The 12,500-nt window shown below is 42.7% G+C and overlaps 1 protein-coding gene across 2 annotated transcripts in view; it reads right to left on the bottom strand.

The window, feature by feature from the left end:
• Nucleotides 1–12,500, bottom strand: part of lrch1 (leucine-rich repeats and calponin homology (CH) domain containing 1) — a 121,747-nt gene that overhangs the window by 53,298 nt on the left and 55,949 nt on the right. For both annotated transcript variants that reach the window (XM_083642109.1, XM_083642110.1), the window contains exons 3-4: nt 7,621–7,747; nt 6,706–6,811 (exon numbers count right to left, since the gene is read on the bottom strand). In XM_083642109.1, coding sequence (XP_083498235.1) covers nt 6,706–6,811; nt 7,621–7,747 — 233 coding nt within the window. The remainder of the gene's footprint in view (nt 1–6,705; nt 6,812–7,620; nt 7,748–12,500) is intronic.

The raw sequence follows: 12,500 nt of genomic DNA, 5'->3' as shown, positions 1-12,500 counted from the left end.
AACAAGTTTATTTATAGTGCTGCTGAAATGAGAAAAATACATTACAAGGAAAACTGTACAACACACACACACACACACACACACACACACACACAAACACACTAGGGCTGTCTTTGGGGGGGGAATCAAATTTGAATATTCGTTTGAGGTTTTCCACGAATATTCGAATGTCTGCTGTGATGTCAGCAAGCCAATAAATAATAATAATAATAATAATAATAATAATTGCATGCTAATTACTATGGTAATTGCATTAGACAGTGACTTAATTGTTGTATTACCGCCATGTACTGGATTGTTAGTTATCATGATTGTTATCAGACGTTGACAACACTGATGAAGGCTTGATGCTGAAACGTCATGCCGTCCCAGGCGACTTATTACATTTTTTTTTTTTTTTTTTTTTATGTTTTTTTCCCGATTTTTTATCCCATTTTTATCCCCCGTTTAGTGCTCATTTGAATTACTCAATCCTGGTTGCTACTCCATCCTCTGCCGATCTGGGGAGAGCCGAGACTGATTCCATGCATCCTCCGAGACATGGGCAGTCAAGTCAGCCGCTTCTTTTCACCTGACAGGGGAAGCTTCACCGGTAGGACATAGCACGTGGGAGGTTAACGCTATTCCAACCAGTTCCCCTCCCTCTGAACAGGCGCCCTTAACGATCAGAGGAGGAACCATATAAGCAACCAGGATGTTGCATGTTTTTGTGAAGGGGGTTCCTATATGAAGGAGACCCCCGGGAGGCACGGGGAGAACATGCAAACTCCACACAGAAAGGCCATTTTGCCGACCCCCACCCGGGTGGTGGGCACTTATTACATTTTTGAAAGGACATTCTGGAGTGCTGGCCTGTGTCTTCTTTGCTCTTGTGACTTGTGTTGGCCCTGCACCCTCTAGTGGAACTCTTGTTGTGAGTGTGCTCGCATTCGATGAGTTTATTATCAGATGTAGCCAAAGTAGCCACAGTGATGTTTTTGGCAAAGGGGAAAATGTATTATTATTATTTTATTTATATTTTTTTGCTTTCATCAGCGCCTTTCTAGTTATGAACTTGCCTCTGACTCTAACATTAGCCTCCTGCCTCCCCAACCTGCCAACTTCAAACTAGGGATGGGGCCGATCCGATCCAATATTGGTATCGGGTGCCGATATGGCACTTTTTTTTGCAATTCCAGCGCACAGCTGGCCGTAATTTGTATAATAATGTATAATAGTATCCTTCTTTGCCTTGTATATTTTCTTAATTTTGTCTGCTTTTTGCAAGGTATATCTAAAAAAAAAAAATGTAATTGGCCAAATCTTTGCTAATTACTATTCAAGAAAAATATTGGTATCGGCATAATATCGGTATCGGCAGATATCCAAATTCAGGTATCGGAATCGGATCGGAAGTGAAAAAAGTGGATCGGTGCATCCCTACTTCAAACCAGCAGCAGCAGCAGCCTTGGTGGTCCTGCAGCATCTCCACACACAGTCTGCAGTGTCTGATGGTGGTCCTACAGCAGGGATAGTCAACTTGCTTTGCCCGGGGGCCACTTTCGTGAAATGATAGAAGGCCAGGGGCCAGTTAATAAACAAACAATATACATTTTTCTGTAGCGGATTGTAGGTTTTTGGGGTGTCAGCCAGAGTTCAGTCTGACAATGTTGTGCACACCGGATAGTTAGTTAGGGTAAGTTAGTACATACATAAATGCCTGGGTAGCAAGCAGACGGCGGTATTTGACAATTTAGCAGCTAAATCATAGATTATTGAAAGATATTCCATATTCCAGACTGAAATGCTATAACATAAGTGGAGTATTGACCAGAATGACATGAACATTTGGACACTTATTCAGCGGGTATCTTGCATGTTGCGTTCAGGTGCACTGTAAAAAAAAAAAAAAAAAAAAAAAAATTGTGCAATTCCATCGCGGGCCACATGGCCGCATGTGGCCCGCGGGCCGCCAGTTGAGTATCACTGTCCTACAGCATCTCCACACACCGTCTGCAGTGTCTGAGACTGTGGGCAAAAGGCCAGCAGACATGAATTCAAAAACAACACCGCTCACAGCTGTCGTCCAATCTCTTCGCTCAGAGCCGCCTGGTCGCCGCGGCGTCGAGCTGCCGAGCCAGACCTCATCAATCAAACCCAGAGACGGTGATACGAGTGGAGCACAATAATCTGCAATGTTTGGGGAAACATCTGAACAGATGTGACAGTGGAGGAGGCGCAGGGATGAAATGAATCCTCCATCCTGGGTGACTGTGGAGAACAAACACAGCAGCAGCTTCTCCACTGTCACAAAACATTAGGAGAGGTAACCGCTTATGAAGACCCACCACCGTGTTGGAAGAGACAGCAAATCTTGCCTCTTTCTCGCTGACAAAAAAACTATTTCTTAGGCCTGTGCTATGGTGTCCAATCTTTTTTTTAAGCGCATTTTATAGTCAAACGAATGGAAACTTAATGGAAACAGTGAATGGAAACCACGCGACAGCGCTCGTTTACCTCCGTACCGTATCATATAAATGTTTACAATTCTGAACTTCTTCGGGGAGCCTCTCCACAAATTGCTCCATCTTGAGCGCCGCCTGCAGGTGACGGAGGTGGGCGGCTCTCTGACACCAACTGAGTGAGGACAACACAGCCGTAAATCTACAAAGACTTCAGGAGTTCAGGCAGAGGGTGCAGGAGGGCTGTGGAAAATATACTCTGCTGTTTATCACTCAGGTTCAGACCATCAAGAATGAACTGGAGAACGAAAAAAAAGATCTCTCAACTCACCATTGTTGGCTCTTGTTTTTATCCTAACCTGAATTTAAGCAGTGGATCCTGAATGAGCAGGAGTGATGTTTTAGATCATCTTGCTTCACATTCACTCCTTCTACTAACTTCTTCTACTGCCTTCTACTAGAGCTCTAACAGCACAACTCTCTTTTTAAAATTGATAACACATTTGTGATAATAAATTATCAGAGAGTAAAGTATGTAAGGCTAATGACTTCTATAGTTTTTATTATTGTTATTATTATTATTATTATTAATCGACAGACAGGCAGACAGACAGAGAGGCAGAGAGACAGACAGGCAGACAGATAGAGAGAGAGCAGAGAGACAGACAGGCAGACAGAGAGCAGAGAGACAGACAGGCAGACAGACAGAGAGGCAGAGAGACAGACAGGCAGACAAGACAGACAGACAGACAGACAGAAAGACAGACAGACAGGCAGGCAGACAGACAGACAGGCAGGCAGGCAGGCAGGCAGACAGACAGACAGGCAGACAGACAGGCAGACAGGCAGACAGACAGACAAGACAGACAGACAGTCAGACAGACAGACAGACAGACAGACAGAAAGACAGACAGACAGACAGACAGACAGGCAGACAGACAGACAGACAGAGAGACAGACAGATAGGCAGACAGACAGACAGACAGACAGACAGACAGGCAGACAGACAGACAGGCAGACAGACAGACAGACAGAGAGACAGACAGACAGACAGACAGACAAGACAGACAGAGAGACAGACAGACAGACAGACAGACAGACAGACAGACAGACAGACAGGCAGACAGACAGACAGACAGACAGACAGACAGGCAGACAGACAGACAGACAGACAGACAGAGAGACAGACAGACAGGCAGACAGACAGACAGACAGACAGACAGACAGACAGACAGACAGGCAGACAGACAGACAGACAGACAGACAGACAGACAGACAGAGAGACAGACAGACAGACAGACAGAGAGACAGACAGACAGACAGACAGACAGACAGGCAGACAGACAGACAGACAGACAGACAGACAGACAGAGAGACAGACAGACAGACAGACAGACAGACAGACAGGCAGACAGACAGACAGACAGACAGACAGACAGACAGAGAGACAGACAGACAGACAGACAGACAGACAGACAGAGAGACAGAGAGACAGAGAGACAGACAGACAGACAGACAGACAGACAGAGAGACAGAGAGACAGACAGACAGAGGTGTCTCTCTCTTCTCATGATGATTCTAGAGAGGCGTGTGGTCGCTGCCTCACCCTCAGGCCTGCAAGCTGTTCTCAGGTCAGATTGAGGGTGTATGAGGTATATTTTGGGGACTGGAGGGCGTGGACAGAGACAGCAGCTCCGCCTCTCCTTCTGGGACCACGTTTACTGTGGACACTCTTTCTGCCTTTGGTTTCAGAAGAGGGATCACACAGTGCAGAAAGCAGGATCCATCAGAAGAGGGATCACACAGTGCAGAAAGCAGGATCCATCAGAAGAGGGATCACACAGTGCAGAAAGCAGGATCCATCAGAAGAGGGATCACACAGTGCAGAAACCAGGATCCATCAGAAGAGGGATCACACTGTGCAGAAAGCAGGATCCATCAGAAGAGGGATCACACAGTGCAGAAAGCAGGATCCATCAGAAGAGAGATCACACAGTGCAGAAAGCAGGATCCATCAGAAGAGAGATCACACAGTGCAGAAAGCAGGATCCATCAGAAGAGGGATCACACTGTGCAGAAAGCAGGATCCATCAGAAGAGGGATCACACAGTGCAGAAACCAGGATCCATCAGAAGAGGGATCACACTGTGCAGAAAGCAGGATCCATCAGAAGAGAGATCACACAGTGCAGAAAGCAGGATCCATCAGAAGAGAGATCACACAGTGCAGAAAGCAGGATCCAACACCACTTGACTTTACAATGGCTCCATCCCAGTGAATGAACCTGCATATGAACGTCTGGAGAGCACTGCAAGAACACAATAGCACCAATGCACTCCTGCTCCTTCGTGAAGCGTCCGTCAGTCACATGTGCTTAGTGGTACTTGAGGGTGTAACAAAACAACGGAAGTGCAGAGCGTACAATTATGATTGTAAGAACAAGGCTGTTGTCAAGTGTTACCCAATCTGTTATCCTCCACGAGGTCATACCGTTACGTGACACATTATGGCTAATATTTCGCGATGGAAGTCCACAGGGTCGTACGGGCTAAATCCACTCTCGGAGATGACGAAGAGGAAGGGTTGAAAGGTTTTAATTGTGCCTGAAAGTGCGCAGACTTAAGAGAGGCTTGTTTGGTGATGATCATGTCAGCCGAGCCTCTTCCGCCGTTTGAGACGCAAAGCAGCTTTCATCCCCTTCAGAGTATACAGCCATTTATCATCGGCACCACCGGCGATGATCATATTCTATTGTCGCTCGCAATGACATCTTTTTTAGACTTCCCAGCGACAGGCGATCTGTCATCGTCGTTGCGATGGCCCATCGCTGGGGCTTAAATTGAATTGAACTATGGCCCCCATCGCTGGCTCAGTTGTCATGACAACATTATGGAACTCACTTATCCTAACATTGATTCATTCTCTGATCTCAAATTAATCAACGGACAATTTATGCTATTTATCTAGACCTGGATGAAGACGATATATTTAGTTGAATTAAACTTTTATAAAAGAATACAAAAACATGAACTAAACATTAACATTGCAAAGGCAGTTACATAACTGTAGGTACATAACATTAGGCTATTCTGCAGACTGCTTTACAAACTGTATTATTATTATTCTCCTTTCATATGGTTACATTTTCAATTAGTGCAACGAAACAATATTTTGTTACATGGAGTTATTAAAAGCGTGGTGTTATTAAAAGCATACTGCAGCAGCTAGTTGACGCGCGGTGGAGTCTGCAGGCTCCAACTCACTTTCAGAATACACTTCCCAACCTGGGAATATTTGCATTAGCCTGCCCTGCTTTAAAACTGATGGAAGAAAAGGGTAAACACAACATAATGTTGTTATCTGTACAGCTGAGAGCTGAACGCACTTGACATTTGTTGTTGATTTCTTTAGAACAGACATGATTAATCAAAGCTGCCTCTGTGATCATACTAGTTGACCATCAAAACAATCAGACCCAGAATAAATGAAAGCTGCTAGATAACAGATAAGCACACTGCAGACAACAGCAGCGTACGCGGTGATGAACTGTAGTAACAAAGTAACTAGTGTCCAAAATCAAAGTTGAGGCATGATGGTGACATGTTGGTGACTTTGTAGCGACGTCCCTCGGGCGATCATAGATCGTTGTACTACTGTACTCACTGTGCAGTAGGAGGCAGGGAAGACTGCCTGTTCTAAATTCAGTAAAGTGAGGGCAGAAAGGGGCGTTTGGTCTAAATTGACCCTCTGAGAGTGCACATACAGGGTTCACCCGGCTTCTTATAAAGTCAGATACAGAGAGAAGGTTCTGTGGTTGGATTTGACCCAGAGAGAGAAGAGGCAAAGGGTTCCTTGATGTAAAATCACATACAAAGACGACATAAAGGGTTGTTTGGTCTAAGTTTACCTTTTGGCAATACCCAGAAGGCTTCTATATTTAAAATCAAACATCTTGCAGGACATCTATACTGTCCAAATGTACCCAGAAAGAGAACAAGTAAACATAAAGGCATGTTTGATCTAAGTCTCCCATAAAGAGAACAGAAATGATTGTTTGGTCTAAATTGAGCTTCTGAAAAGCAAGACAGGGTTTTGTGACCCAAACCTGCCTTCCTGTAGAACAGAGAGAAGACGTTTCTGTGAGTTCACCCAGACTGAGAAGAACTTGATCTAAATTCACACGAGGAGAAAGAGGACATGAGGTATTGTTTTGTTTGGACTAAATTTACTCTCTGGAAACGCACGTTTTTTTCCTCAAATTTACCTTCTGGCAGGACACAGAGGAGGTTCCGGCGGACGTTCAGTTCTCGCAAAGCCTTGAGTCTGCCGATGTGACGGGGAAGAGCCGTGATCTCGTTACAGCTGATGTCCTGCAGAGGAGCAAGCAACAACGCACCCATATCTGTCACAGCTGATAGAGTCCATTACTTTCTGTTTAAAGGTTCATTGATGGTGTAAATGGTGTATACGTCTGGTGGCCTGCAAAAACCCTTCACATGGTGAAAATTTGACATTTTCATTTATTTATTTATTTACATTTCCGTAAATTAGAAACTCTTCCATATATCTAACTTTTGGAATGACTCAGATCAAAAGTTATGAGTATTTTAATTGTGTTATGTCTCTAAAAGTAAAACGTGAGGAAAAACTCTCTTTTTTTACAGTGGCATTCGACCAAAACCATAACAATTAATATTTTTCCTTTTGTTTTATGAAAGTAATTATTCACCATGACTTACTACGGAGAACCAAATCACTCAAAATCTCAAAATACCTGCAAAACTCATTTTCGACCTTCTTTGGGTCATTACCAGCAATGTGTAGCAGCGACAGGTGAAGGGTTCTCCCAGGCTGCCACACATACAGTACATGGTGTATATAATATATGGTGCATAATATGGTCCAATGCCCATGAAGAGGTTCCTCGAAGAACATTATTGGGTTCTTCTTGGGTATGTTCTCATTTAGCAGAACCCCTAATGGTTCCAAAAATGCCTATTTACTTTTGGAGTGCAGGGCCGGTCCCACTGGAGAGCGGACAGCAGCTCCCAATCGACAACAAACTATTTGATGAGTCTTATCCTGGCACACATACGCACGTGCACACACACACGCACGTACACACACAGACACACACACACACACACACACACACACACACACACACACTCTCTCTCACCAGCTCCATGAGGCTGTGTAGCTGTCCGATGCTCTCCGGCAGGCTGACCAGCTTGTTGTTGCTGGCGTTCAGAACTCTGAGCGGTAAACCACACAGGCAGGAGGGCAGAGACCCCAGCTGGTTCCGACTGCAGGGGACACACACACACACACACACACACACACACACACACACACACACACACACACACACACACACACACACACACACACACACACACACACACACACAGAGCACATGTAGAGATATGGTGAGATACATTGTTGTTGTTGTTGTTGTTTTGGTTTTTTTTAATCTAATGTCATTACTTTGCTGCTGTATCCCTTGACTTTCTCATCAGGAACTGTGATTGTTTTCTTTGGTCTGAATCTGAGTTTCAGCGTTCGATACAACCAGGACACCATGTGATCAATAACTAAAAGTCTGTGGACACGATGTGATCAATAACTAAAAGTCTGTGCAGATACAACCAGGACACGATGTGATCAATAACTAAAAGTCTGTGCAGATACAACCAGGACACGATGTGATCAATAACTAAAAGTCTGTGGACACGATGTGATCAATAACTAAAAGTCTGTGGACACTATGTGATCAATAACTAAAAGTCTGTGGACACGATGTGATCAATAACTAAAAGTCTGTGGACACTATGTGATCAATAACTAAAAGTCTGTGGACACGATGTGATCAATAACTAAAAGTCTGTGGACACGATGTGATCAATAACTAAAAGTCTGTGGACACGATGTGATCAATAACTAAAAGTCTGTGGACACTATGTGATCAATAACTAAAAGTCTGTGGACACGATGTGATCAATAACTAAAAGTCTGTGGACACAATGTGATCAATAACTAAAAGTCTGTGGACACGATGTGATCAATAACTAAAAGTCTGTGGACACGATGTGATCAATAACTAAAAGTCTGTGGACACGATGTGATCAATAACTAAAAGTCTGTGCAGATACAACCAGGACACGATGTGATCAATAACTAAAAGTCTGTGCAGATACAACCAGGACACGATGTGATCAATAACTAAAAGTCTGTGGACACGATGTGATCAATAACTAAAAGTCTGTGGACACTATGTGATCAATAACTAAAAGTCTGTGGACACGATGTGATCAATAACTAAAAGTCTGTGGACACTATGTGATCAATAACTAAAAGTCTGTGGACACGATGTGATCAATAACTAAAAGTCTGTGCAGATACAACCAGGACACGATGTGATCAATAACTAAAAGTCTGTGGACACGATGTGATCAATAACTAAAAGTCTGTGGACACGATGTGATCAATAACTAAAAGTCTGTGGACACGATGTGATCAATAACTAAAAGTCTGTGGACACTATGTGATCAATAACTAAAAGTCTGTGGACACGATGTGATCAATAACTAAAAGTCTGTGCAGATACAACCAGGACACGATGTGATCAATAACTAAAAGTCTGTGCAGATACAACCAGGACACGATGTGATCAATAACTAAAAGTCTGTGGACACGATGTGATCAATAACTAAAAGTCTGTGGACACGATGTGATCAATAACTAAAAGTCTGTGGACACGATGTGATCAATAACTAAAAGTCTGTGGACACGATGTGATCAATAACTAAAAGTCTGTGGACACGATGTGATCAATAACTAAAAGTCTGTGGACACGATGTGATCAATAACTAAAAGTCTGTGCAGAATTCTGTTCATTTCTGAGACACAGCTCTTGCCAGCGATCCCATTGGCTGCTAGAATGTAAACAATTGTCATTGCAAAGTGCAAGAATATAATTTGGATGGAGAGCTTGGAAAACTATGATGGAAGACAAGTGTCTCATTAGTGATTATTACTACAGCAGAATAACATGGAGCCGACACACCATACACATACACACTGACACGTATTGCACAATTTGGAATTTCAATATATTGTCCCATCCCAATTTATGGTAGATATATATTCTTTTTGATTCTACCACACTGACACAAAAAGTCAATTTCCATAACCCAATGTAAGCACAAAATATACAAATCCAATGCACTAAAACAAGTATTTACAATAGAATCCTGGAGCATCTGATAGAGCAAATGTTGGTGAGATGTTTGCAACTAGGCAATAGGTAGTGAGTAGTGACTAGGGATGGGCATCGAATTTCGAATTTTCGAATAATCGTTGTTATTATCAAGGTCGACTTTTATTATTGAAATTCGAAATTCGATTTTTTTTTTTTTTTTTTTTTTAGTGAAATGTTGCATTGTCTCCCCTGATTCTAAGTATAGTCAAATCGCTTGGTTTGAGCAAGTAAAACAATTTTTATAAGCATTTTAAGCAAGGTTTATGGAAAAATGAATGGCGGATGAAATCCCATGAAGAGGGAGAGGGGGTGACTTTGGCACCCCTTTGGCACTCAGACCTGAGCCTACTAAATATTTAATGAACCACTCATGATTGTCAAAACTGTTTTTTATTTTCGAAAATGTCAATGTCATGTAACATGTTCTTTACTTCAGTGGTGCAATGCTTGTTTGAGCTAAAAATCCACAGCAGAAGCTTTTTATATTAATTAATAAAGCCGTAGACTTAGAATCAGGGGAGACAATGCAACATTTCACTCACAAAAAAAAAAAAAAAAAAAAAAAAAAAAAAAAACATTTTTAATTTTTTTACATTTTTATTTTTATTTTCGAATTTCGAATTTAATTCGAATTTGGCCAGCGAATTTCGAATAGTGTTTTTGCTAGAAATGCCCATCCCTAGTAGTGACACACCAATATATTTATTTAGGCCGGCCATAGAGACAGACTGGGACTACACACAGCTATAGAGACAGACTGGGACTACACACAGCTATAGAGACAGACTGGGACTACACACAGCTATAGAGACAGACTGGGACTACACACAGCTGGCTACCCACGCATCAAGAAAACACAATATCCTATTCACAAACAGGACTCATATAGCAAACAACACATGAATATTTTAAAGTCTTCCAACGTTCCATGAAAGTGAAATGGTGGAGCGGTGGTGGAAGGTGAGCGCATGATAGAATAAACATGTTGTATAACAGAGTGATTGGACATCAGAGCGAGCGAGCGAGCGAGCGCGGTGTGCTGTGGAGTGTTTGTTCTGCACAGAGAACACAGAGCCACACGGGAGAAATCAACTCTCGCATAAACACTTCCCCTTTCCAAGTGCACTTCTGCCTGTGTGCGTGTGTGTGTGTGTGTGTGTGTGTGTGTGTGTGTGTGTGTGTGTGCGCGTGCGTGTGTGTGTGTGCGTGTGTGTGTGGAAAGTGAAACCGTAAAGTGTAAACATATAAATTAAGTCACATACACACATCATACAACACTGCAAAAAACCTCATGCTGCAAGCCGCCCCCCCCCCCCCCCCCCCCACACACACACACACACACACTATCTTTATCGACAGCAAAGAGCAGAGCACGTTAACAGTAAATACAGGCTACCTGCGCGTTCCAAAAAGACAAAGTTAAGACTTTTTAGATTTTTTTTCACGCTGTCTGTAATTGATTTTAAGACCAAAACAAAGACCAAAGCTGGCAAAAGCAAAGCTGTTTCTGACTGGACACAGTAATAGGTGGGAAATTATAAATGTGCAGAATAAGGAAAAGGACGCTGAGAAGTTCGAAACATGATGTCCAAGTATGTTTAGTAAAGCAGACAGGAAGTCGACCGTTCTGTTTTAGTCTCAGAGTGAACAGAAACAACCCTGGTCAAAATAAGCCTCTAATAGTTAGTATTATACTGTACTACAGTACTATTTAATACATCGGATACACTTATAAGCAACCCTAAGGGCTTGAATTGAGGTAATGTAAATGTTGGAGGGTTAGCAGCACCCTGAGCCAGCCTGCAGGATCTGACTGAACACATCCTCTGTCCTCTCAGCATCATCACATCAGTTCCCACAGTGACACTTCCTCTCTCTGCCTTGTCTGTTTCAGGTGCTGTGCACGGCTCGCACGGTTCGCACTAGGGGTGGGAATCACCAGATGCCCACGATACGATACTAAAACGATACTTGAGTCACGATACGATAGTATTGCGATATTGGGATATGCTAGTATTGCGATATATTGAATATTGCGATATTTGCGATATATTGTCTAACTCCTTTTCCTACCTTTTCCTTGACCTCACCGGAAGTAAAACATGCAGTATTTTTTTGTTTCGTTTTGTTTTTGCCCCACACGTAGGCTACATTATTAAGCTTCTCTGGACTCAATACGCCACTGCAGGCGCGGACTGCAACATCGGGCGCTTCGGACAGATGCCCGGTGGCCTGGCATGGCATGGCATGGCCTTTAAAAAAAATAATAATAATAACAATAATAATAATATCAATACTTGGCGTCCAAATATCGATACAAGATCGTCAGGCAAAATATCGCGATACTATGGTGTATCGATTTTTCCCCGTACCCCTAGTTTGCACCCCTTCTCGCTTACTTGAATGACGCACACTTTCATACATTGTGGGAGTTGAAGTTCTGCTAGATGCCCCCCTGCTGGTGCAGTACCTTCATACAAGCATGTACTTTTCATGACTGTATATTTGCTATTTTCTAATGTACAGTTTTTATACTTGTTCTTTTATATTCCAACTGTTTTTATGCTATTTATGCTATATTTTAGATGCTGCCATTTTGGCCAGGTCTTGCTCGTAAAAGAGATCTTTGATCTCAAGTGACTACCTGGTAAAATAAAGGTAAAATAAATGCTTTTTTTTTATTTTTCTCAAACCAAGCTTGTAAAGCAGCTGGAGTCCTCTCACTGTATGAACTGTGCTCTATAAATACATCTGTCAGGAATAAGACAGAGGCAGAACAAACTAAACAGCTGCTTTCA

Source organism: Poromitra crassiceps, assembly GCF_964638095.1.
Source record: "Poromitra crassiceps genome assembly, chromosome: 8".
In the NCBI taxonomy this organism is placed as follows: Eukaryota; Metazoa; Chordata; class Actinopteri; order Beryciformes; family Melamphaidae; genus Poromitra; species Poromitra crassiceps.
The sequence above is the reverse complement of the archived record's forward strand: the minus strand, read 5'-3'. Positions and strand labels throughout refer to the sequence as shown.